The sequence below is a fragment of the Gambusia affinis genome, linkage group LG02 (assembly GCF_019740435.1).
Source record: "Gambusia affinis linkage group LG02, SWU_Gaff_1.0, whole genome shotgun sequence".
NCBI classification, from domain to species: Eukaryota; Metazoa; Chordata; class Actinopteri; order Cyprinodontiformes; family Poeciliidae; genus Gambusia; species Gambusia affinis.
In genome coordinates, this window is record NC_057869.1 from 2,774,117 (window position 1) to 2,801,055 (window position 26,939).

A 26,939-nucleotide genomic window follows, 5' to 3' on the forward strand; every position below is an offset into this window, starting at 1 on the left:
ATTTACGTTTGGATTTAAAAGCAATGCAGGAAAATCACACAAACACCAGGTGGCGCTGCAGAATAAAACCAGGACAATCCAAGATGTTTGTCCTCTTTCGTTTATTTCAACGAACGTTTTTTTTTCTTCCGTCGCATTCACTTTACATGTAAAAATCCGTTTAACATCTCAAATAGTTGGAGGACAGAAGACAGCAAGAGTCAAAATATCATCCAGGGATTTTTTCTGGCACGACAAAACTGTTTTGAAAACTGTAGAAATTAGAACTGAACCACGTTTTGACTATATATATATATATATATATATATATATATATATATATATATATATATATATATATATATATATATATATATATATATATATATATATATATATATATATATATATATATATATATATATATATATATATATATATATATATATATATATATATGTATAATTATTTTTAAATACATAATTTTTGACCTAAAGCATCAGAAACAGGAACTGTACACATAACACACACAAGCTGGACATGCGATCATGAGAAAACTTTTCTCCTCAGATGTTTTGTTTTCAGTTACATGCATGCATAACACAAGTCTCTGAGTGCTGCACACACCAAGGGTTCTGGATGGGCCTTGGAAGTTCTTGATAAGTTCCGGAGGGTTCTGGGAGTTCTTGAGATTCTGCAGGGGTTCTAGGTGGTTCTGGATGGGTTTTGGAGAGATTCTGAAGGATTTTGTAGTTTTCTAGATTGTTCTGTAGGTTTGGAGGGTTCTGGAAAGATTCTAGATGGGTTCTGTAGGGATCATAAAGGTTCTGGTGGGTTTTGGATGGTTCTGGAGGGTTGTGGACAGAACAAACTTGATTTCCTGAGCTGCATCGGGCCGGCTGAATGGATCTGGGTTCGCTCTCACGCTGAGGCTGAGATGGAGAGAGCGTTCTTCTGAGACTAAAGGAGAAACTCAGTTTACTGGGAGAGAAAATTAACCACAAGTTTGTTTCCTAAAAGTCGCTGCCGCTTTACAGCTTTGGAAATCAGCTATAAGTGAGACTGGAAAATTCATATTATCTTTAGACATAAAGATGTTTTCAGGTTTAGTCCACTCCTTCTGTCAAATACATCCAGAGGAAATGAGTTTTCAGTGGTTTGCTTTGCTAAAGGGTTCCTGCCTTTATGGTTTCTAACAGGAATCACAGCAAGCACCTTTTTTCCAGCCTGATTTGGAAATGGTGTCTCGTTTAAAACCGGGTGAAATTTCCATATGCAGCATACATTTTCAAACAGTTTCCTGCAGATCTGTGGAACGCTCTCCCAACATGTTTCCCGCTGCTGATTCCTAACTCTAACTCATTTTTCCTTTGCCAAATACTGACTGACTGGAGTAAAGTCAGAGCTCTGCATCTCATACATTTTCCAACATTTGCTTCTCATAAATGTTCAACCAATGTCATAAAAACATCTAAACGTTCAACAAAACTAAAGTTGAACCCCCGCGGTCCTCCAGAGGATAGGGTTGTTTGATAAGGGAAGGGTTCATGACAGTTTGAACTGTATAATCTTATTCCCAGCGGTGTGAAATTAGATATGCACATCACTGCAGCCTGGGAGAAGCAATTCAATTTTCCCCCCAGTGGGCTCTATCTGAAGACCTGAAATAAATGCTGCTAGAATCAGAAATCAAATTATGTCCCAGATCCCTGCAGGCCCAGAGGAGGCATGTGGTCAACAGTTGTATGGATACGGAGTCGTGCTCTTCTTCCAAATCTGTGTCAGTTCTGTCCTGGAATCCTTCGCTCCCCCTGCGACCAAGAGACAACATCGAGCTCCCAAATATTGGAAAGAAAACACTCATTTTGACACAAAAACCCGACACGGTTCACTGTAATTTACATGCGGTTAATGACAAAACAAGTAAAGAGACGTCTTACTTATAAGCAGAAACACCAAACGTTTGACAGGAAGCCAACACTTCAAGGAATATTTCAGTGGAGAATGAAAATTCTGATTATCCATCTTTATCAAACCACTGAAGCTTAAATCGCTTGGAATTACTTTGCAGAAATGATCAGAACAAATGGGCATTTATGAATGTCCAACTCTTTGGTAAATCTATTTCACATGATTTCATCCTTGGAGAGAAATGCTTTAATTTTACAGCATTTTTATGACTTTTCACTCATGATAAAAATAAACTCTACTTTCTTGTACGGTTGTGGATAGAGACTGTAACAATTAAGCATATCAGCTGATTATCATTTTAGTGTCACTTAAATTTTCTTGGAAATTCAAGACTTCATTTGTTGTTTTGTTGATAGTTATTATTGATCCGTTATAGAAAACTGCACCCAGATTGGTTTCAGTTTGTATTTAATTAGACTGGACCGGACTAATTTCACCAGAATTAATTATCTAGTAAAGTGCAGATAGATGATAATTGTGCTAACCAGTGGTGGGCACCCTTCTGCTAATAGCAGATCTGATGTTTCATTTAGCACTTTTGCTAACTGAAAACATTTAGCGCACTTCCCCTAAATTCATTTGTCCATGTAGATTCTAAAGGAATAATTTACTTGGCTGTTTGGGAAAGTTTAGTTAAATAAAGTTCAACATGTGTTGAACTTTTAGTTATTGACAGTTTAAAACTCTTCAAGTAGTTAGACCTTTATATTCATGCTCTTACTTTGAAGTGGGCGAAGAACAGTCTTCTCCCCCCGCCCTCCCCGCTCCCCAATGACTTTATTTCAAACAAAAGACGGAAATTGAGAGAAAAATATAAACATAACACAACATATAATTCTAGAATATGTAAATTATAATGTCCAATTTAATTGGTGCGTTAGCGTTGTAGTCTTCCAAGGGCAGATATAATATGAATTGACGTTAGCGCATTAGCATTTGCTCCCTCTAAATACCGTGTTGGTGTAGCACTTCACCAATAGCAGAAGGGTAATGACTAGCTCCTTAGGGTTAGCACAGCTAACGTTTTAGCTAGCGGTGCCCACCACCAATGCTAACATAATCAAACACCTAGAGGAACTTTCATTATAGAGTGAAATATTCACACTCAAGTGAGATGGACTCCTGGCATGGGAAGCCATTAGCTATAAACTAAATAGATTCTTTCTGAGGTTCTGAGTCCGAAACTCCTTTGAGTTTGAGAAGGAATTATTCCTGATACCCTCTGTGACTTTCACTGCAAAAACACAAAATCTTACCAAGTAGCTTTGCCCAGTTTCTTAGTACAGTTGAATTAAGGCAAAAAATAATTTGCAGGCAATTTTTCAACAAGATGTAGGAGCTTGTTCTAGGTCAATAATTCATGAATATTGCTAAAAAAAAAAATTACAACTGATGGATGTCATGTCTTGTTTGAAATGAAATAATCTGCCATTAGGACCAGAACATTTTCATCAATGTTAGAACAGAATATTCTTTTGCTGTCCCCTAGAGGACATTTATCATGAACTCAAGTGTCTATATTACATACTATCAGCTGCCTAAAGAGACAATTTTCATATAAACAGTTAGAAATGTAGACTACAGACAACAGAACACCAAAGTTATTTCACACCTTCCATGGCCTCAACATGGTGTCTATTTAAAATTGTGCATCCAAAGTTTGATGAATGTAGTGCAAAGAAGAACATAAAATGGCTCCATTTTAATTTTTGGGATTCCACATGTGGGAATTATTTCACATATTGCGGAAAACAAGCTACCAATTTTGCTGAAAATCTATAAGTTAGTTCTGTCTTATTTCAAGTGTAATAAGAAACCAGACCAAACCCTCTTGGTAAGATGTTGTGTTTTCGCGGTGTGAACCTGAATCCCACCCAGGATGCTCAGTCATTTGCCCCCCAGCTGTAGTTAGGGGCTCTTGGCGGCTGCTGATTGGCTGGTGGTGGCAGTGGTGGGGGCGCTGGGGCTGATGTCGGGGTAAACCAGGAAACCGGTAAAGGTGATGTACTTGGCGTGGTTGCTGTAGGCTCCGAATCCGTCTCTCTGGTGGGAGTAGAGCCAGACGACGTCGCCTGGTTTCAGCGCCAGCATCAGGCTCTGGCTCTGCAGGGCCTTCTCACCCTGGCTGTCGTCGTAGATCATCGCCTGGACCTCCAGGCGGTTCTTCATCAGCTTCACAGACAGCGTCTTCATGGGCAGCTTGCCCACGTTGAAGGAGAAGTAATACGCCCCCGGCACGCGGCAGGTGAACACGCCCTCCGTCACGTTGAAGTCCTCGCCGATGTTAACGAAAGCCGTGTCGAAGCTGATCGGCCGGTGCTGCGGTACCCCCACCTGGTCGATTCCCAGGATGCTTTGGGTGCGGCCCACGGAGAAGGCTGATCTCCCGTCGTCCTCCTCGTCATCATACTCCTGGCCGTCGTCCTCCTCCTCCTTCTCGGCGTCTCCTGGCCTGGACTTGGCGTCCTCTGTGTCCTGCTGAGGGTTGTAGGTGGGCTGGTGCTGGTGGTGGTGGGTCTGGTAGCTGTAGGTGTCGGGGTAGATCAGGTAGCCGTTAAAGGTGGTGTAGTGCCCGGTGTTGCTGTAGAGCGCGTAGCGGGGGTCGCCATGGAGACGGAGCCAGACGGTGTCCCCGAACTCCAGCTGCAGCATGACGCTCTGGCTCTGCACCTGAGGATTTCAGCAGATGGTGTTATCGCAGCTGGGGAGGCAAATCCAGAAACATGATCCAATCACAGAGGGATAAGCTTCTATGACTCATCAGTTCCCCCTAAACACAAACTCAGAAGGCGTTGACCGAGCTGACATGATGGAAGACGGTCAGAAACCATAAAGGGGCAGGATGCCTTTTCCAGCCACATAGTGTCACTTTGTAGCACAATCGAGTAACTGTGTTACCTTCAGTTGTTATTAAAAGGCTCTATATGTCAAATATAACTTAAAAGAAATTTGACACCTTGAAATTGGGCCTCTGTCTCTATAAGAAGCTCCTGCTCTTTCTGACTCTCCGCCTTCAGGAAGTCATCACAGCATGGCTCCTCTGTTAACCCTTTAATGTTTTTGCCAGAGTTTTACTGAGAAGTAGCTCCTATAATGTGCTCAGCTGATTTACAGCTCCTCCAGGTGTTTGCTAATTGCTGCTGACTAGTCTGAAGGAGTTGAGTGGGGGAGGAGCTGCACCTCGAAGGCGGGGCTAGGCCCACCCAGGCATTTTGCCCGGCTGAATGGTTGCCATGGAGATGAAAGGATTTCTCAATCACTCTCAAGGCCACACTTTATGTTTTTTATGAGGGAATGACATTCTAACATGATGTAAAGCTCAAAAAAGTCAATTTTACATGATACTGCTCCTTATGTGACCTATTATGCTTCTTTAAACATGTCAGGTGAGTTTATGGCCTATACAAAACATATTCATTACATTTTTTTTGTTCTGTACAAAATCAGCCTCAGTCAATGAGATTTTAGTCGGCTCAGTTCTGCCTACAAATGTCTCTCTTCAGAATGAGTTGTTTTAAAGCGTCTTGTCACTTTAAAATCAAAATCACCTGCTGCTGGCCACGCCCCCCAACTCATCGTTTACACTCACACATGGAAATGGCAAAGATCTTTGAAAAGCATTAGTAGAGCCTCCTGCTCAACCAACAAAAATGCAAAAAGTGATTTTGTACATTTGTAAAACCAGCTGACCAAACATGCTGGAGCTCAGCTTGGATTTCTAGATTTAAATTGAAAATGTGAGAAGTTTTTGGGGCTTAAATACAGTTTCTGTTTACACCTGTAACCTGAAAGTGAGCAGTTTTTTCCAGCCTACCTTCCTCTCCTCTCCGGCGTTCTCCTCGTAGACGATGGCCTGCACCTCGTTCCTGTTCTTCATCAGCATCACAGACAGGTCTTTGTGGGGGAACTTCCCCACCGTAAAGGAGAAGTAGTACGCCCCGGGGATGCGGCAGCGAAACAATCCCGCCTTGGCATCAAAGTCTCCGCCAATGTTGACGTAAACCATGTCAAAGGTCACGGTCATTTTCGGTCCACCTTCCATGCTGTTAGTGCGCGACACGGAGAAGGCCGAGCGCAGCTCTGCGTTGTCCAGCAGGCGGGCCAAACCCCAGGCGCCGCCGGCCTGGCCCAGGCACAGCAGGCCAATCAGAACGCTCGAATGCAGCAACATTTTACCTGAAGAAAAGATAAACAGAGACAGTTATTTAGAAGAGGAGACACACGTTAGATTTGGTGTTTTTGACTTCTGTAATCCAGCTTTTTTATTTTATTTCTGAGATTAATCTCAATATTTCCGAGATCTTTCTAGAAAATGTTCGACTTTTAAAACTCACTCGTTTCCATGTTTTTCCACGAATGTTTCTGAGATTAATCTCAAAATCTAAGAGTTTTTTCTAGCAAATCTTTGACATATTAAACTTAGAAATGTCTAAGGTTTTTTTCTCAAAAATTTCTGATATTAAACTAAAAATTATGGATTTTTTTCCCCAGAAAACTTCTGTAGTTTAAAACTCAGAAATTGCCATGATTTATTTTTTTGTTGTTGAAAATTTTAGACATTTTGAATTCAGAAATTGACTTGTTTTTTCCAGGAAGTTTCTGTAATTTTTTGCTGGGAATGTATTCCTTTATTCTTTATACGCCTTCAGAAGCTGAAAATATTACTTATTTTACTGATAAAAGCAGCAGGAACAGGAAGCAGCAGCATTGGCTCTAATTTCACAAGCATAGCAATCACATAAGCAGCCTACAATGACAAATGTACTTTAGTGGATTTTAATATAAATGACAGAACAGGAAGTACGAACACGCTCATTAAAATTCACCGAGCCGTATTAACTCTTTTAACCACACGGCTCTCAGTTGAGGATGTAATTATCCGTCTCTCTCTCTCTGTCTCGTTGTGCTGCTGCGGTGAAGCAACACAGAGCAGATGGGTGGAGGTGTCAGCCCCCCACCCAAACAAAGAAACAAGGATTTAGCTCATCGTGTACTTTGTGACGCTCCAGCAGAGTTCAGCCGATGCTGCAGCTTTCAGGGCGGTTTATCAGTCTTAATTAACATTCTGTGTCATACAAAACCCTGAATGAGGCATGAGAGCGAACTGCTCATTAAGCAAATTAAAAGAAAATAACATGTCAAAGAGTCATCCAGCTGTGTGTCTCATGGATGAGAAATGCGTCTAAGTTGTGCTTTGATGTGAAAGTTTGCTGACTGCGCTAAATATGAGTTTAAGACTCATTTTGAGTTATAAATGCGCCGTAATCTGAACCTTTGCAACCATTTGTCTTAAAGATGCACATAAATAACTTGTTGACCAAGACAACAGGATTCAATAATCATGTTAGATGGATGATGATTATGTTTTTACTGCACCACAGTGCAGTTAATGGAAAATCCACTTTATTTATGTAAATTTAAATAAATTAAAGCAAAATGCTTCATTTTCTAAAAGGCCAGCACTGTTTGTGATACAAAAATTGGGATAAATGTCAACTGTGTCCTGAGAAGAAAGAACTCCTCCTTTCAACATGTATTAATATTATTAATAAATAATCTATGAATCTATGTCAAAACCATTTGTAAAACATTGGTGGTGCTGCTTTTGTTAAAAATACAAATCATCTGAATTCAATAGATCAGGGTGTCCTTTCACAGTTTTGTTCAGTCAATACAGATTCAGATTATTGAGTAAACATGTATGTGTTTTTTTATTCTGTACAACAAAAATACAGCGACTGGTTTCCACCTCTATCTTTATTACATTTGACTAAATAATTTCAAAAAAAGAGTGACACAAATCCTGACATTGAACACCAACACAATAAAAATGTTTAAACTATTTATGTTTCTTTCTAGAATGCAAATCTGCAAACGTTTTTTTGGATAGATCCAGAACAGTTCAGAGATCCCATGTCATCAACAATGACCATTTATTTTACTAAATATTGCAGATTGTTGTTCACTGGTGAAGCTGGCAGTTTTGTGGCCCATGAAGACTTTTAGACAACTTTACTCACAAGAATATCAAAGTAGTTCAGTTAAATAAAAGATTTTTGCTGAATCTCTCATTTGAACACATATTAGAGATAAAAAAGCTGTTTTGAATTTGTCCCTTATTTCCTTTCTATGCAGTAACGTCATTGGATGAAATTAGTTTTGCCATGTCATGAAAAGCTTTTAGTCAGAAAATCACTGGATGATGATTAAGAAACTTCCTTTTATTCCGTTTTGATTCCTAAAAATTGCTTCTTCTACAGATTCAGTGGGACTAAAGAAAAGCCAACTGTGTGATTTATGTTTCATTTGAATATTTACATAAACATGCATGTCGCAGTTACAGAGCAGTGAAGTCATTAGCATGATTTATCTATTGTCTGCGGCTTCTTTGACTGAGCTGGGAAACGTGTCACAAAACCATGAAGTGAGAAGCTTTAGTGGTCATGATTTATTATAAATTACTTTCTGCTTAACATTCTGGATGTCTAACATTCTCTCACATCAGCTTGTGCTGTAAACTGTTAAATAATGTGTTCTGATTTCCCTCTAATATCTCTAATCTGAACTGAAAGTATATTTTTCATTGCCAAAGCCTTCGGTTATTTGTGCTTGAAACTAAATGCTTCTCTTGTATGTTTAAGCAAAATAAACCTCTTTAAATAGAAGCTAATTATAGTTGTTAATTATACCCAGGGCACTGAGTTTCAACTGATTGTTTTTGTCTGATTAGCTGTCCCAGATCAGCAGAGGGAGAAATCCATGCAGCGCTGCAGATCGAGCTCGTTGCAGATTCTGCCTGATAGAAAAGGTGCGAGTTGCAGACGCAGCTCCTTAGCATAATGGCAGCTCGCACTAAGAAATAGTGTTTGTTTGTCTGTGTAATGGCAGCAGCTTTAACTGGCCGTGTCGACAGAGCTCCGCAGAGAGCGAGTTGCTTCAGGTTCAAACTGAAATGAAAGAATAGATCAAACCAACCTCTTCCATAATGAGCACCCAGGGGAGGACAGAGGAGAACAGAGGAACCCTGAAAAAATATACTGCAGTGGATTTTAAAACTCCCCTGCCCAGCTGAATAGTGACACAACCAGTCAAATAACTGAAAACTGGGCAGTTTCTGTGATTACTGGGTTGGATTCCCAGTGTCAGACCTTTATTAGCTGCTTGTCTTCATTTCGTCTCTCCACACTCTGTTCAATACAGGAAACAAGATGCAAAAGAAAATCTAGGAGCAAATATGTTTTAGCACTAAGTAGAAAACAGTTTGTCTGGATTTTAAATGAAAATGAAATGATCATTAAATCAAATGAGCTCAGCTTTATTTTCCAATGATAAGTGGATCCATTCACCACAGGGAACAATGGCCATCAGCGCATCTCATATTCACCTTAATCACAACAGCAGCTGTGAACATAACCACACTGTACGAAAACTTCCCAAATAAACAACACAGTCAAGATTCTTGTTTCGCTCCCTGAGGTCTGTCCTGTATCTATAAATAAAGGGTGGATATGTCCTCCCTGTGGACAGATCAATAACGAATGATGGAGACGACCTGAAAAGGAGGACAGCAGGAGGAGGGGAAACAAAAGACACAGAAACGGAGGAGTGTTGATGAGAAGCCACATGAAATGCAGAATTTCCTGTGGGAAGGGATTTAATACAAACCATGATGTGTACGATGTCTGTGTGGCCTATATAACTTTACTGTGTGGGTGGAGATGTGTGTTTTTCTTTTGTTTTCTCACTGCGTAGGCTGCTTTTGGTGTGTGTGTGTGAGGAAATGGGTGTGTGAACGTGGCTATTTTTGTACAACTGTGAGTTTACATTAATAACTTGTTTACCCTGAAGTAACATTATGTCACTTTCTAGGTTGAGAAAAATGTGCTTTCTAAACTACATGTTCATTCACGTCAGAATGTCGAGTTTTAGATTGATTTGATTGTTGGTGTAAAATACACAACATGAAGATTACTGGGTTTTTCATCTTCCGTTGTGAGGAAACAAGTCTGCATCACTGCACCAGCCTGCAGCTCTCCAAGGAAAACAGGTCGGAAATAAAAACACGGCAGCATTCTAGTTAAACGTGACTGGAATGCACACGTTTAACTTTCTGACTAAACTGTTTTCAGTAAACATAAGAACAAAACACAAACACAGCAAAAACACAAAATCAGATTCTAGTCCAAATATCTTTGGACCATCTTGCCTTGTTTAAGTCTGAGACTAAGGTTTAAAATCCAGGAAGTGGACCTGAAGTTAAAAAAACAAAATCTGACCTTGACACTCAAAACCAAACGAAGTTGCAATGAGGCAAATTAAAGAGAAATGATGCAATTTAAATATGAATCAAACAAAAAGCACTTAAATTTTGCTAATTCAGATTGATATGCACTGCAAAAAACCCCACAAATTTTACAAAGTATGAACTATTTTTTTTTATTTTTACCTAAATATTTCCTTTAGCATTGATAAAAACGTGCTGGTCCCTGGTAGATTATTTCACTTACGTTGTAACATGACATTTCTTTCATTTTACAAGTGAAATAATCTGGCACTGTAACTTGCACTTAGTTAGTTAGTTTAGTCTTTTTTTTAAGTGTACTAAAATATTTCCACTAGAAACTAGACCAAAAATACTTGGTAAGATTTTGTGTTTTTGCAGTGTGTTGCGTTTTATAGTAATAAAGCAATGAAACCGTTTTACAACCAATCATTAACATTTCCCATCTCTCGCCCAAGAACATCTGGATCAAGACATCCAAGAACATCTGGATCAAGACATCGGCCTCCTCCTCACACACTGGAGTAAAAATGTAATCAGCTGTTTATAATTTTTTTATTTCAGTTTTAAAATGTGTTAAAACCGTCAATAAATGCATCGTTGAATACAAACTGAGGTCCAAAACATCTGAGACATTCTCTCTTTTTAATTTGCCTTCTCACACACACCCACCCACACACACACACACACACACACACACACACACGCACACACACACACACACACACACCTCCTTTTATTTTAAATAAACAAATCCTGCTAATGAAAAGATCTGTGTTTGCTCTGCTGGGAGTTTTTCATGTAGGAATATGCATGTAGTTTGTACCTGTGCGTTGGTGTGTGTGTGTGTGTGTGTGTGTGTGTGTGTGTGTGTGTGTGTGTGTGTGTGTGCTGCATGCTGGGCCATCTGCTGCAGGTGATAACAAACACAATAGCTCTCAGACTGAAGCTCAACAGCCACCCTGCAGCTCTCACCTGCTCTGTGAGGATTTCTACTAACTTTATTTCTTCTCTTGGAACATGATGTCGAGTTTCCGGCGGCGGCAGCGAACACGCTGAAGTTTCCTCATTTAAATGTCAAAGGAGTTGATTTAACTGCTGCCGAATTTATCCCACAGCTATGATTGGAAATTTTAAGTCGTTCAGTGAAATTTGTTGCAAAATAACTGACCTTGTGTGTGTGAGTGTGTGTGAGGGGGAGGAAACTATGTTTGAGGAGGTTTCATTTTATTAAGAAAGCTGCTATAAAGCAGAAACATTAATTGAAACACTTAAGGATAATAAATGGCTTAAATTAATTACCACTTTTTCTAAATGTTTTTTTTTTTTTTTTCAGTGTGTGAACCAGATGATGCTGCATTCCAGTTTTACTGGGAAATCTAAAAAAAATCCACTGTAACGTCTGCAAACGTTAGATTTCCCCCTGGGAAACTGGAAGCAACTCTGAACCCGAGTTACCTTTCAATATGGCCGCTGCTCGCATCATCAGTGGTAAGATGAGGTGGAAACATTATTATTTTACAACTTACACATAAATAAGAGTTAATCTAAAATCAGCGTCATGTGTGACGCCTGCAACTTCAAACTAACCAACTTAAAAATGGTGTTTGCTTGAAAGAAAAGCTTAAAATGCAAAAACACAAAATCATTCAGAGTATTTTGGAATGATATTTATATCTCCTTTTTAATGCAAATACCTTAGTGCTCCTGAAATGAGACAACATGAACAAATAACTAACCTTTCAGCAAGTTATAAAAGCTTATTTTAAGTCAATAGTTCCTGAATAGTAATGAAAATGTACTAGTTCTACTAGCAGATTATGTCACATATAACAAAAACATTTTCCACATGTTACATATTTACATATTTTACTTGTAACATGAGGAAAATGTTTTTGTTATAAGTGAAATAATCTGCCAGTGAAATTAAAACTTTTTTCTTATTATGGAATTTTTTACTGAAACGAAGCTCCTATATTTTGCTGAAAATTTATTTGTAAATTTGTTTTTCTTATTGCAAACACATTATTTGCACTAGAAACTGGACAAAAATACTTGGTAAGATTTTCTGTTTTATATAGAACATAAGCTTCAATAGAAGCTCCTTAATCTCTCACACCTTTTAGCTGCCTTTTCTTGAATTTCTGCTTCTCTCCCTTTTACGTATTCCTCGAAAAAATGAGTGGAAACGACTACAACTTATTAAAAAATAATTTGTTTTTAACTCTAGGACTTCTTGAGATCAGCTTTCACAATTCATCTAATAATAAGAAGTTATGGCAAAGTTTTTTATTCAGAAAACTAAAGAAAAAAAACTTTTAAATCACTTTCTACAGTGAGCTGAAATCAAATCCTTGGATCCTTGGATGAGCCGCTTCAGCCTCTTTGTGCAGTTTTATCTCTTCTTCTCTCGCTGAACAATCTCCCACTCCGCTCTGTCGCCCCTTTCTCTCTCATTAGATCAAAGCTTCACACAGATCTATTGTTGCATTGTATAGGCGAGGACGCCAGGCTGCACGGCATAACAAAGAGACACTCATCACACACACACACACACACACACGCACACACACACACCCAGACAGGAGGTATTGTTTTCCATGCTCCTCCATTTATATGAACTATGATATTCCAGCTGTTTGGATGATGAAATCATTAGCAGATGCTACCTTTGCTCTCTCAGAATGTTCTTTAATCAACTTTTACTTTTACAACAGCAGAGATGGAAGAGAAGCCAAAAATATAACTCTACTGCAATCTACGTTTGTTCAGATAAAAGTAAAAAAACAAAAAAAATGGGTTTACAAAATGTTTGTGGTGAAAATGTCACTGAGGTTCTGAGTAGCGAATCATAAATAATCTGATTTAATATTTAATGATTTCACCAAACTGACAAAATATAACAAAAATATAAAAAATAACACTCAAGAAGAAGAAACACTTCTTCACATCGATATATTTTTCCTAAATATTAAACGTTATATTAAATTAATACAGTAGAAAATGTGTACATGTTAAAAAAGAGCCACTTTGATATTAGAATTTTTACTTTAATCTTAAATTTCTTTTTTCTCAGAATTCCAACTTTGATCTCAGAATGAATTTTTTCCATGATTTTAATTTTGTTTTATACCGTAACGTGTTTCCAGTAACCATTTGCAGTGTTTACTGAATCTTATTAATCCCCAGCAAGAAAATGACATCAGAAAAACAAATCTGGTATAAAAACAAGAAGTCAGTCAGTGTCTCATGGATATTTGGTTAAAATGTTTGTTCTTTTTTGTATTGGATAAAGTATCCAGAAATTTTATTAAAGAGTATAAATAATTAAGAACAATATTACTCAAGTAAAAGTAAAAAGTACATTAGAGTAAAACTACTCCTAAAATATTTTTTTCTAAGAAATTGTTCAAATAAATGTAACTATTTGCAACCTGCCTCTGGATAACAGAGCCTGTAGAACCTACTGATGTTTTAAAAACATTAAGATTTAATGTTTTTAAAAAATACACAAAACTGTTTTAAGATTACCGCCCTATGACCTGCTAACATCAGATTTGGATTTAGTAAAAGCCAAAAATCGTCTTTGTATCCATTTCTGCTCCTTCACAGTTGATCAAGGCGTTGCTGTGAGTTCAGTCTTCTGCTGTGCAGCTCCGGTTCTGGCTGACCGGTTCTGTTCTTCCATCCTCTCAGCAGTAAGGCGGAGGCAGGATGGGGTCTGCCGATTCCTCGTCTCCCTCTGCCGTCGGAGTAAAGAGCGCCTTTGAAAAACGACTTTCAGTGGAACGGCAGCATGCAGCCATGAAAAGCACGCAGGCACAAAGGCAACAACGGGCTGAGCTCATCTGAGGGGAGACGGGTTTGATCAAGATGAAAAATAATCACTGCTTATCAGACTCTGTGTGAAGTGCTGTGGGTCGTCTTTGAGTCATTTCAGTAAACAGAAATATTAACTGCTGGAGCTTCTCCACACTGCAAAAACACAAAACCTTACCAAGCATTTTGGTTTAGTTTCTAGTGCAAATATATTAGTTCACTTGAAATAAGACTAAACTAACTTACAAGTGACATTTCATCAAGATAGAGGAGATTATTTTAAGTGAATAATTCCTTAATATTGATAGAAAAGTGCTAGTCTTCCTGGCAGATTATTTCTTGTTATGAGTGAAATAATCTGCCAGTATATCTACTTTTCCTAAAATCCTTATTAAATTAATTGGCTTTAGTTACTTTATGCAACCTCCTATTTCTTGGAAAGTTATTTGTAAATTAGTTTTGTCTTGCTTCAGTTGCACTAAGATTTTTGCACTAGAAACTAGAACAAAACACTTGGTAAGACTTTATTTTTGCAATGCAATATTTAGTGGTTAAAATAATCAATAAATGGATAAATCCAGCTTTGGATTATTTACTTCACTAGTAGTTTCTTTGCTACCAACTCTTTATTTAAAACTTACAGTCTGACCTACAGATGAAGTGTTACAAAGTTCAGACACCTAAAAATCTGCAATACAGAACTTTTATGTTTTAGAATGGCCTAGTCGAAGTCCAGAATTTGTGCTAAAAATTGTTAGTTGCTGATACGTCCCATGCAATCCGACAAATAAGCAAAAATGTTTATTTGTCCAAGTGGAAAGTCTGTAGAAATAATTAATTCCTGTCACTTTGTGTTGGAAAATTGTAAAACTTCCAGTGAAATAGTCTGAGGTCTGTGATTCTATCTGCAACTCGTTACAAATATGCTTTCATAAAACTCAGAGTGGGATGTTTTTTAAGTAAAGCTGCAAATCAACTGGAGACGGGGCAACAGTTTGCACATTCTGTTCCACATTTAGGAAAAATCATTTTTTACAGTATGCATCAGGATATTAGCCACCAGATGCACCTGGACCTGAAATCAATGCTTCTCCATGCTCTGCACATTTTCATTTATTTCCCCAGTTTAGAAAATCAGTGAGCTTTATATTTCTGTAAGCTCTTGCAGTTCATCCTTTCTGAGTTGCAGTCTAACATCAGGCAGCTGCCTGGAAGCTGAGGAACTCGTTTCTTTGTCGACTTTTTGTGCAGTAAAGTGAAATCTGCTCAGGTAGCAGGAATTTGTAGAAACAGACAAGAGAAGTCGGCACTCTGCAGCCTTCCTCTCTCCTCTCCTCTCCTCTCCTCTCCTCTCCTCTCCTCTCCTCTCCTCTCCTCTCCTCTCCTCTCCTCTCCTCTCCTCTCCTCTCCTCTCCTCTCCTCTCCTCCTCTCCACTCCTCTCCTCTCCTCTCCTCTCCTCTCCTCTCCACTCCCTCTCCTCTCCTCTCCTCTCCTCTCCTCTCCTCTCCTCTCTCCTCTCCTCTCCCTCCTCTCCTCTCCTCTCCTCCCTCTCCTCCTCTCCTCTCCTCTCCTCTCTCCTCTCTCTCTCCTCCTCCTCTCCTCCTCTCCTCCTCTCCTCTCCTCTCCTCTCCCTCTCCTCCTCCTCTCCTCTCCTCTCCTCTCCTCTCCTCTCCTCTCCTCTCCTCTCCTCCTCTCCTCTCCTCTCCTCTCCTCTCCTCTCCTCTCCTCTCCTCTCCTCTCCTCTCTGCCTCAGACTCTGTTTTATCTGCTTGTTTATTCCAGGATGTATTTCAGATGTTTCTCATCTGACCTTGATGTTTTTATAGAGTAACTGGAAACTGTTGTGATAGCAACCGTAACTAGAGAAAATGGTTCATGATACCAAATAGAATGATGCTGAAGATTTATTCTAATGTAATAAACACTTTTGCAAGTTATTGGAAGCTGAACAATTCAAGCCAACATTACAGGGCCGGTCCAACTCTTTTTGGGGCCCAAAGCATATTTTCATTTCAGGGCCCCAACATTACTAATATATCATCAACACCAGATTCCTGAGCTACTGTAAGTGTGTAACACACAGCATCTGTATTTAACTTACATCATGTTATTCTGGCTATTCAATTTAAACTTACAGGAATAGCAAACAAAAAAAATATTTTGAGAGTGGTATTTAACTGTGCCACATTATTTTGATAATTTGAAAATTAACATCAGCTGATAAAAATAAAATTTGCAGAAAACAATTTTAGAAATTTGATATCTTCCATTTCTCCGAAGGTGGCAGCAGCCAATATTAATGTATTATTTGAGCACCAGCTACAAAACGTTGGCTTTTCCATATGTAATTTATATATTTTATTTTTAATTTATCATGCTAGCTTTTGCTCTTGAGGGCCCCCTAGTGGTGAGGAGGCTCTAAGCAGCTGCTTTTCTTGCTCTGAATAACAACGTATTTATTTTCTTACTTTCCAAATTTAGTGAAAATTAAAAGTTCTGCTGAGGATGTTTTGTTTTGTGTGCTGTCTTTTGTGTGCCTGACATTTTCAAACGAGGCCAAAGAAAAGAAGAGCTCACAAAGGACATTCTTTAGTTAATCAGACCCAGGCCTCTGTTTGGTGGCTTCAGGTTGGGTCGGGTGACAGACTGATACGTGCCATCGCTCTGAGCTGCTCGTTCAGACGGGATCACGAGGAGGCAGACAGGTTGTACACAAACCGGAGACGAGAAAAACCCAAAGAGAAATCAAACCGAACATTATTTCCCAAAGTGTCTGCTGCAAACAAAGATGTCAATAATTCATGCTCTCAGTAGATAATTGGAGGTTGCGTTGAGCCTCAGGAGGGTCTGTTGCTCTTTGACTGACGTGAAATGAAACAGCATGTTTTGGGATTTTACCTGCCGAAACAGAAAACTTTAGCAGAAATTTTAAGGCTTTTATTTTTCATGAGTGATTGCTGGGAATGTTACTCGCATTATAAATTAAAACGAGTTCTATAATTTCCATGTGCATAATTTATTGTTTTTCTCTCTTTCTTTGAGAATGTGTTCTTGCATTGTTATTATGTCATCGCCATTATTTTACTTTAAAATAATCTCAAAATGACATTTTTGTTTATAGCGATAACAAATGGGTTAATTATTCAGTTATTCTTTTCTTTGTTGTTGTAACAATCCTATTTGTCACATTCATATGGAGAATCCTTTTTTCAAAGATGAGTGTGAAAATTGTGCTCTTGCTAAAAAAGATACCTGTAAGTTATTTCTTTTATTTTAAGTCCACCAAGACAATTTTACTGTGAACAGCCTGAAAATACTTTGTGTTTTTGCAGTGCGTAGCTGCATTTCGTCAAGTTCAGTCCTCTGTGTGATGCACATATTAAGTGCATCGCCTCCCAGTGGACTTCAGTGACCTTTCATATTTGACCAATGAAACATTTTTGAAAAAAGAATGCAAAGAAATCAATATGTTCAATCATCAATATGGCTGATTTCAAGTGAAAATGTATTTGTTTTACTTTATTCAGTTTGGTTTTCTCCGACATGCTTCAGCTCACATTTCCCGATAGAAAGATCCCTGTAGTTTATTGTTTCCATAACGATGGAGGCTGCGGGTGTGTGTTTGAACGCTGCGGAGTGTGACTGATGTTCTGAAGCCGCCGCCGTCGGACAGCAGCCTGCTGGGAGATAAAAATCCGGGTGCATCTGAGGGAGGGCGCATGTGAAGGCCCTCTGCTCTGGACTGAAAGTCAAAATGAGAACATTCACTTGGACAGAGGCTGGTCATCAAAGCGTGCAGCCGAGTGTGAAGCTACATTATCAGGACGAGAAACCTTAACGGTAATATAAGGATGAGAAGCCTGTGAACCGCAGGTCGAATAATTACACTGTTTATGGAGTAAAGATTTCTGTTGCAAAGAATAACTCCCATTTTCATGAGCAGAGCAGAAATAATTTGGAATTTCAGAAATCCAAATTTCCTGAAGAATAAGCAAACATGGAGGCTTTAAGAGATATTAAATGGGGCTTTATGTAAAAATATCATGTTATAATTTCATCCCTTCATCAAAATCATACCTCTGATTGTTTTGATATTTTTCTTGCATAATCCTTGAATCCCACATGGCAACCGTTCTGGGTGTCTAAACGCTTGCTCTCACAAAGCTCTGCCTATGTCCACAAAGCTCCTCCCCTTCGGCTCCTCTAGACTAGTGGCAGCAGCAATTAGAAAACATCTGGTGGAACTGTGAGTCTAATGAGTTGATTATAGAAACCACGTAACAGTCCTACAGTGGCAGATTGAGAAGCATTGCTGTGATTATATGCTGAAGCCAGTGTCAAAAAGAGCAGGAGCTTCTTAAAGAGACAGAGACCCAATTTCACAGCGACAAACTGCAAAGTCTGACATTTACAGCATTGTTTATAACAACTGAAGTTTACATAATTAATTGATTGTGATATTAAATGGCACTAGGTTAGTTGATACGTAATACTGCCTCTAGACTCGAAACGCAGACAAGTTGAAATTAATTTTTATCCTTTCACTCAAATGTACATCTCTAGTTGAAAATGTTTGAGTAAATACGTAGAAACTGGTATTTTTACTTAGGGTTCTCATACACCGCAAAACTCAAAATATTTACCAAGTATTAGTACTGACTAGTTTCAAGTGTAAATGTCTTAGTATAGTTGACAAAACTAACTTAAAAGTAACTTGGGTTTCCGTTATAATTAAATAATTTCTTAATATTGGTGAAAAAGTACTGGTTCTAAGTGAAATAACACATTTTGACTTATAACAAAATGTCTTGATAGGAAATTTGCTCTAGAAGGACAAAACAGACTGGCGACCTGTCCAGGGTGACCCCGCCTCTCGCCCGGAACGTTGGCTGGGGATTGGCACCAGCAACCCTCCCGACCCCATTAGGGACAAAGGCTGATTAGAAAATGGATGGATGGATGGATGGACAAAAATACCTTTTCAGGATTTTGTGTTTTTGCAGAGTACCTGTCCCTACAGGTTTTCTACTGTCTTCCTGCAGCTTTTGTTTTTTCTCAAACGGACAACAAAGGGAAAACATTTTGGGTGTCAAACCTGAGGACAGGAGTTTCATAAACACTTCCTGTTCCTGTTTTCTTCCTCTGAATTTAGCTGGTTTTTTAAAACCACTTTGAGGTCTGATACCATGTATTGTTGCTTCTCCTCCTTCCTCTCCAAACGTACAAAGAGGAAACAAACGGAGCAGATCTGCAGAGGGTACTGAGCATTTCCCCCCCAGATGCGCAGCAACAAGCTGCAGCCTGTCCACTCGGGACAGGAGAGAAAGGCAGCTGAGGGAGCGGTTATCTGAAGGTGCAGTGACAGACCCCCGCTGCTGCTTTCCCGCTCATTAATCCCTCCCTCGGCCGCTTCTCGCCCTCCATCCTCAGCCTGTCACCATCTGACAGCGGCAGACACCAGGACCTGCCTGGGGACTGCATGCATGGCAGCAATGCGAATGCAGACAAAAAGAAACATGAAAAACAAGATGCTAAAGTGTAAGCCAGGACTTACAGCCAGAGCAAACAATAGAGAGCCACTTCTGAATGCAAATCCGCTTTCTAACTGTTGTTTTCATCAAAGTCAACGTGGAGCAGAATCAGGTTTTCTAAGGTTGTTTTCACACCTTATGATGAAATTGACTCGCTTCAGTTGGGAACCAAAACTGCAACATTTGTTACATTTTCAGCTGCTGTGGTTCTCTTCTTCTCTGCACAGAGTCAAACGATCTGAACCTTTTGAAAAACCTGTTCCCCTCCTCACCTGTGGGGGCGCTGCACCCAAAAAAAAAAACCCACAGTAGAGAGCAACACAAAAACCTCTGAAGAAAACACCGAGCGCAACTTTCTTCTTCACATAATGTCAACAACAATGAAACGGCGTCAGACTTTAGTGGTTGTAGGATTTCTTCTTTGTCTTTGGTAAAATATCACAAGTTATTTTTCCAATGCTAGACTAGCATGTTTGTTTTGGTTGTATTTACCCAGAATGCCCTGCGCTGTAGTCCACGTCCTGCTTTTGGAGGGGTCTCCAGCCCCCTTAGGGTTCACACATGCATTGAAACAGCACCAGATTTCACTTCAACTGAACAGAAACCGGGGTCTGTAGATGGGCCAGAGTTTGATCACACCTCCCCAAACGAACCGCACTTTCTAGACAAACGAACCAGAGTTTGATTACAGCAAACTGAACAGAGCTGGTGTGAATGTACCCTAAAGCCATGGCTACATCATCTGTGTGAGAGGATTGTTGGTATTCTCAGTGCTAGCATGAAATTCAAAGCAAAGATCCTTGCAGAGCTGCTGGCGTTTCTCTCAGACTTTCACTCGTTTCTTTCTGTCCTTCAGTTTGCTTTCAGTCTCTGGAGAGAGACGCTGCTTCAGTGCACTTGTCTCACTCTGACCATCCAACATACTGTATGAAATATAAACCTGATATATTCTGCAGATCAAAATTTACAGAGCACTGACTTTAAAATCCAGCATTTTCAGGTGGATTCATCTCAAAAACCACTGGGTTACTGGATTCTCTGAACTGGGCCGAATGGTCTCACATCAACATGTGTTTTTCCGTTTGAGTTATTTATTTGAATTTTTAAAAAGCCAGATAATAATCACGTTTGAATCAGGAGTGAATTAAAGGCGTATTTGTGTCTCTTTCTTCTATTCTTCAGCCATGCGTTTACATTTCTATCCTGCACTGCCTCTTACATGACTGGTGTGTGTTCGGTGGTTGTAATCACACTCGTAATGAGCCAGCGCGGCCGTCAGGGAGTCCAGTCTGCTGCCTCGCCGTGTCCCGTCTGTCACGGATGGATCAAACCCTGCTGTGTTTGCTGGCAGGACACCGACTCTCTGGTATCTTCTGCTTCTTCTCCTTCTGGCTTTGCAACATCGATGAATGAAATGAGAGCTCTGACACCAGCTGGGTTTAGTTCGCTTTAATCCAACTCCAGTCCGTTTGCCCAGATAGGCCGGTCCGTTTGGGGAGATGTGAATGAGAAATCAAACTCTGATCCGTCTGGGTCTCGGTTCACTTCAAGTGAACTCTTTTGCGGATGCATCAAAAGCAGCAGTCTAACTACCCTGCAGGGCATTCTGGGTAAATACAAACAAAACAAACGTATTAGCTTAGCGGTAGAAATGACTTGTCATCTTTTACCAAAACAAAAGAGAAATCTTGTAACCACTAAAATCTGACGCCACGCCGTTTTTGTTTATATCTCATGAAGAAGAAAGTTGAGCTCAGTGTCTCCAGAGGTTTCTGTGTTGTTTCCTTCAGTGGTTCTTGTTACAGCGCCTCCACAGGCATGGAGGGGAACAGGCTACTCAAAGGGTTTGGTTGGTTTGTGAAAGAAAAATGCAGCAGCTGAAAATGTAACAATGTTACAATTTCATTCGCCAACCAAACTGTGTCTACCTGATTTCTCTTTTGTCTTTGGTAATAGACCACAAGGCATTTCTACCGCTATCGCTAAGCTAACACGTTTGTTTTGGTTGTATTTACCCAGAATCCAAAAGCACTTCCTGCTCTGCAAACACCAGTCCGCTTGGTGTTTGCATATGCATTCAAACCGCACCAGACTTCACTACAACCGCACCGAAGTTCGATTACGCATTCACACCTCTCAAACAAACTGGACTGAAGTTGGACTAAAGCGAACTAAACAGGACTGGTGTGAATGAACCCTAAAACGTCACTGAAGCTTCTCTGCTGCTATCCGTACCTGGACCTGGGGGAATTTCCTGCTGGTTTGTTGCTGGATTTGTTTCTTTTTGTTCTTATTTGCATAATGTGCTAGAAAGGCAGCAGAACTCTCTGGTTCAAGTTGATGACCCAGCTAAAAGAAAATCACAGGATCTCTTTTCATGTAGTGTTGGAGGCAGACGTTTAGTTTCAGGAAACAGTGTGTGTTATCTTCAGGATGTTGCAAGAGCCAGATTAGTGTAGCACCGAGGGATTATCAGATGGTGACAGTGTGCAGCTCAAAGCGTCCTCTGCTGCAGCACAGTCATCTCTTTCTGCTCAGGGTTTACTCTCACTGATCCAAACCTCAAGGTGTGAAGTTTAAAATAATCCAACTTGTGTTCCCATCATCCACTTCTCACATCGCACTTCATGCTCACACTCCTGCTGCCTCCTGTTTAAATATGTGCTTTCCTGAGGCTGGTCAATAATCTCGTTCTGGTTTCAAGCTGCTTTTTTTTTTTTTTTTGTCCTGTGTGGGATCCACTTTGAGCTTTCAGGCTCAGAAAACTCAGAGCGAACGGCTTTGAGTGTTCAGTTTGCTGTTTGCAGAGCTGTGCTTGACATCAGCAAAAGCATCTTTGCAAAAATCCACATTCAGCTTTATTTGGAGCATGTTGCCAGAGTAACTGTTGCTGGTTAGACACGACTTATTGTCCAGAACTTCAGAAAGTCGTGCAGCAGCAGCAGATGAAGCCCTCCATCACACCAGCTGTTCAGATTATTGGATGTTCATGAAGAACCTCTTGGCGTTGGATAAATGTTACGTTTAAACCCTTCATGACACAATTAGCTGCTCCTTCTGCTGCGAGCAGCACAGAATATTTTTTTTGTGGTAAAACTGCAAACAGATGTGAAAAATCCCTGAACAGGGCAGAATTTTTATGATTTTACGCCACAGCAGCATCCAGATCTTTGTCCAATAGAGGATGATGAAGCAGATATGAAAGCTCCTCTATGATGGCTAAAAGCTGGACAAAACACACTTTTGCTTGCGAAGCCCCCCGCGGCAAAACAAATATGGTGACACATATGGCCTCATCTATGTTTTCCTGCAAACATGTTGAAGGAAGAGAAATCTGAAAAAGATGAACTGCTGCAGTGCAGAGGACCAGAATGCACTGCACACAAAATCCTTCATTCAGAATGTGAAACTTTGATTTAAGAACATTTTAACAAAATGTGTATTATTGGGAGATAATTTGCAGAAGTTGATTAAATTAGCTCTCATTAGACTTGTTCCTGTTTATAGTGAGGAAAACATCGAATTTCTTTCTCATTTTGTATAGAAAACACATTTCTATGATTTCAACGTCTCTATTAGTGCTTTTAAGTATCAACATGATTTGGACAAATCCAGAAGTCCAACAATCTTCACTATTTATGCTGTTTTTTTCACAACAGTTTAAGTAAAACTGTATCTGTTGCTGGTTAACGAGTCGTTTTCTTGGGGTCTCTTGTTCAAGCAGCGGGACACAAAAGTAAAGTTAAAGCTTTACTTCTTTTTTTAGAACAAAGCCTCGTCTTTCTTTTGATCAGATGTTTCTGCTACTTTTATGTCTGTGCCGGATTATGCAGTTTTTTTCTCGTATGTCAACGTCTCTTCATCTTGCCCTCGTTTCATGGCTGACCACGAAGCAGCGGTTCGTTCCATAATTAAAAGTTTCCTAAGTGAGTGTATTTTACACCATTCACCGGTTCTGTTTGGATTGTTTAATTATAAAGAAACAATCAGTTTTGAAACAATCAGTTCTGATCTGGAGTGGAAAAAGTTTGGCTCACTTTTTCTTCCAACGCTGTTTTATTTCTTTGAGGTTTACAGATGATTGTTTCTGTTGCCTTAAAGCCACAGTAAAGAATTTCTAAGGCTGGTGGCTGAACTTGACAGTCATCACCTTTATTATTTCAGTTTTATTCCATTTTTGCAAAGTTGCAGCTGTTTTTTGGATCATTTCCCAGCTAAAGACCATGGAGGGAGAATCTGGGATCACATAATGGACGCTGGAATACTTTAGTAGTTCAAGGTCGACTCACTGACAGAGGAGTGGCTAAAAGCCCAAAGCATCACTCCCTCAGTGCCGTGCTGAGTTTCAAACCTGGAAAACTTCTTTGAACGATGAAGGTTCAATTGTTTAGAAAAGTCCTCACAACTCTTCCCAGATTGATTAGCTGTAATCATTGCTTCTGAAAGGTCAAGTTTTTCAAACCATCTGTATTTATACAGGTGGTTTTATTTGCTGTTCATTTGCGTTAAACAGTAAATTTAACTGAAACCATCTGCTGCTAATTTCTAACCTAAACTCCATACATGAGGGATCAACGTTTCACCTGCAGCTTCTTCAATCTTTCAACATATTCAGTTAAATTTAAACTATTTTAGACTAATGAAAACAAGATTTTTTCATTTTGAACCCTTATACATAGGCACCCTATAGGAAATACATACAGCTCTGGGAAGTATTAACAGGCCACTGCAAACTTGTCAGATCTCTGATTTTACAGATGTATGTTTTGAGTAAAATGAACATTGTTCTTTTATGAACTAACACGTCTCTGAAATTCCAAGCAAACATTTTGTGTTTATTTGCAGAAAATGAGAAATGGTCAAAATAACAAAATAGATGCAGCGCTTTCAGACCTCAAATAATGCAAAGAAAACAAGTTTACATTCATTTAGAAACAACAACTCTAACATATTAACTCAGGAAGAGTTCAGAAATATTATATGGAAAAAAATCCACATCAGCTGCAGGTGTTTTCGTCTGGATTATTCAGAATCACATCTTGTGCTCTCAGGCACTGAATATAAGTTTATTACATCTATGCTGTGTGTGTGTGTGTGTGTGTTTTGTGTCTCATAAATCTTGGAGTCTTTGTTTGCCCTCATGGCATGAGCAGCTGCCAGCAGCCCTCAGTGAAGAAGGGCTTCAGAAGCAGCTGGATGCACACACACACACACACACACACACACGCATAAACACGCACGCACACACACATGCACGCCCACACACACTCCTACAGATGCTGTTAATAACACAAGCATATGTGCTTACAAATGTGTAATGTGAGCCGGATGATTAGCGCGCTGCCTGAACGGAGCGAAGCGCCAACACTGATCTGGGTTCAGATACTGGATCTGCAGACAAAAGGAGAGGAACTCCCGCCTGGAGATAAGAGACCTCAGGATCACTCACAGGGATTCTCTGATGTCTCCCCCATGCATGATGATTAATAATCCATATGATGATTAATAATCTATAGGATGTCTGATCCTGACACACAGAACTCTCTGGGCAAGGTTTTCCTCAATCAAGAGGAGGAAATGTAAAAGATGTCTGTCTGCTCTCCACTCACACAACACTTCATCACTTCAACAATCATCCCAGATATTAACACTCTGAGGACATGGCAGTGTGTACGAAGCCCCGCTGCCCCCAGAGGGGCATCGCTGCTTCTGGAGATCGGTGCAGATAAATAATGCATGCTGCTCCGACGCAGCACGACTGCTCAATCCTCACGGCCAGCGTTGTGCTTTTGAGTCAGCGCTCACAAAGGATTAAAGAAAAGCATCCAGGAACACAACAGCACAAATCTGGAACATCTCCTCCTTCACGTCTTAAATCGGGGAAACGCTGCATTCCTGCACACTCCCATGTCTGATCTGACCCAGAACTTCAGCGCATCAACGTTCACACCTGAACCTGAACAACTTCTGCACCCAGAATGATGAAGAGGACGAGGAAGAGGAAGAGGCGGCTCACCTGTTAGTGCTTTCTGTCCTCCGTCCTGGCTGTGTGTGGAGCGCAGAGCTGAAACTTCTGCCTTAGTGGATGAATCTCCCCTCCACACACACTCACACACACACTACCCTCTCTCTAGCTGCTCTCCCACCCGCCATGCTGTGTTTTTTTTGGATCCCTCCCCATCACCGTTTCTCCTCCATCTGCCTCACTCTCCCTCCTTCAGTGTCTTCACTCAACCTGCTGCTGATCCCGGCTTTGAAGATTTATAAACAGATCCCCAAAGGCTACCTAAACACACACACCCCCACACGCCCACCTGCACACACACACACACACACACACACACACACACACACACACACACAATGCACGCACACTTCATGCATGTTGATGTCTGTACGTTTAATCAATGAGGTGCAATGCGCAGCACTGCAGTGGACGCTGCAGGCTAGATGCACTTAGATACAACACTCTGCTAAGCCAGATCCAAGTGTGTGTGTTCACCTGTGTTTGGTGTGTGTTTGTGTGTGTGTTCTGTTAAATTGGCGGGGAGGAGCAGCCGTGCCATAAGAAGCGTTCTGTGTAGACGGGCTGCCAACTTCCTCCCTCCTGCTCATTGTTGGGAGTCATTATCTCACCTCTGGGAGGCTGCTGGGTGAAATGAAGACACACACACGCGCACACGCACACACACACGCACACACACACACACACACACACACACACACACACACGAAAGGCAAAACATGTAATGCTCTGAAAATTGAAATTCATCCCACTCGGTCTTCCTTTTATAATCTTATTCAAATTCCACAGTCTGTTGCTCACTCATATTTAAATGAGCTCTTGACTAAATCCCTCCTGTGCGTTTTGCTTTTCTTGGCCAACTCTCGGCACGCTGCCGCGCTCTTTGTGCCGCAGCCAATGCGCAGATATAAAGTTAAAAGAGTGGGCAGCACGGCGAAGCTAAACACGGCTAATGTCAGCCGGGTGGCGCGCGTCAGGACGGTAACGGACCGGGGAGCCAGCAGAGCTCAGGACTCTGGCGCTGAGGGAAGGTTCTGTTTACTCATTTCACTCATTCTTGGAGTTTAAACAGAACCAAGAAAAAAGGGAAAACAGCCAAAAGGATCATCTTCAGAATAAAATCTACTCTCTAGCAAATCTTTTTGAACTTTCTGAGGTTTTAAGGATTAAAGAACTTACTCTGTTAAGTTTGTCTTCATAGAATCTGTCTGTATTCACTGTCTGAATGTGAAGCTGTTGTCACTCAGTCTGTTGCTGCGTTGAAAAGGAGATTACACCGGTCTGAATGTGAGGATATACCCCTATGTCCTAAGTATCAGCACCCATTTCTTG

General features: G+C 40.2%; 1 protein-coding gene across 1 annotated transcript; it reads right to left on the minus strand.

The window, feature by feature from the left end:
• Positions 1–90: 90 nt before the first annotated feature.
• c1qtnf4 (C1q and TNF related 4) lies at positions 91–25,776 on the minus strand. Its single transcript, XM_044141036.1, is given in 5 exon segments — positions 91–4,344; positions 4,448–4,479; positions 4,482–4,620; positions 5,765–6,126; positions 25,599–25,776. Coding segments are annotated over 4 exon segments (1,014 nt in total). The 5' UTR covers positions 6,122–6,126; positions 25,599–25,776; the 3' UTR covers positions 91–3,858.
• Between the last annotated feature and the right edge of the window lie 1,163 nt (positions 25,777–26,939).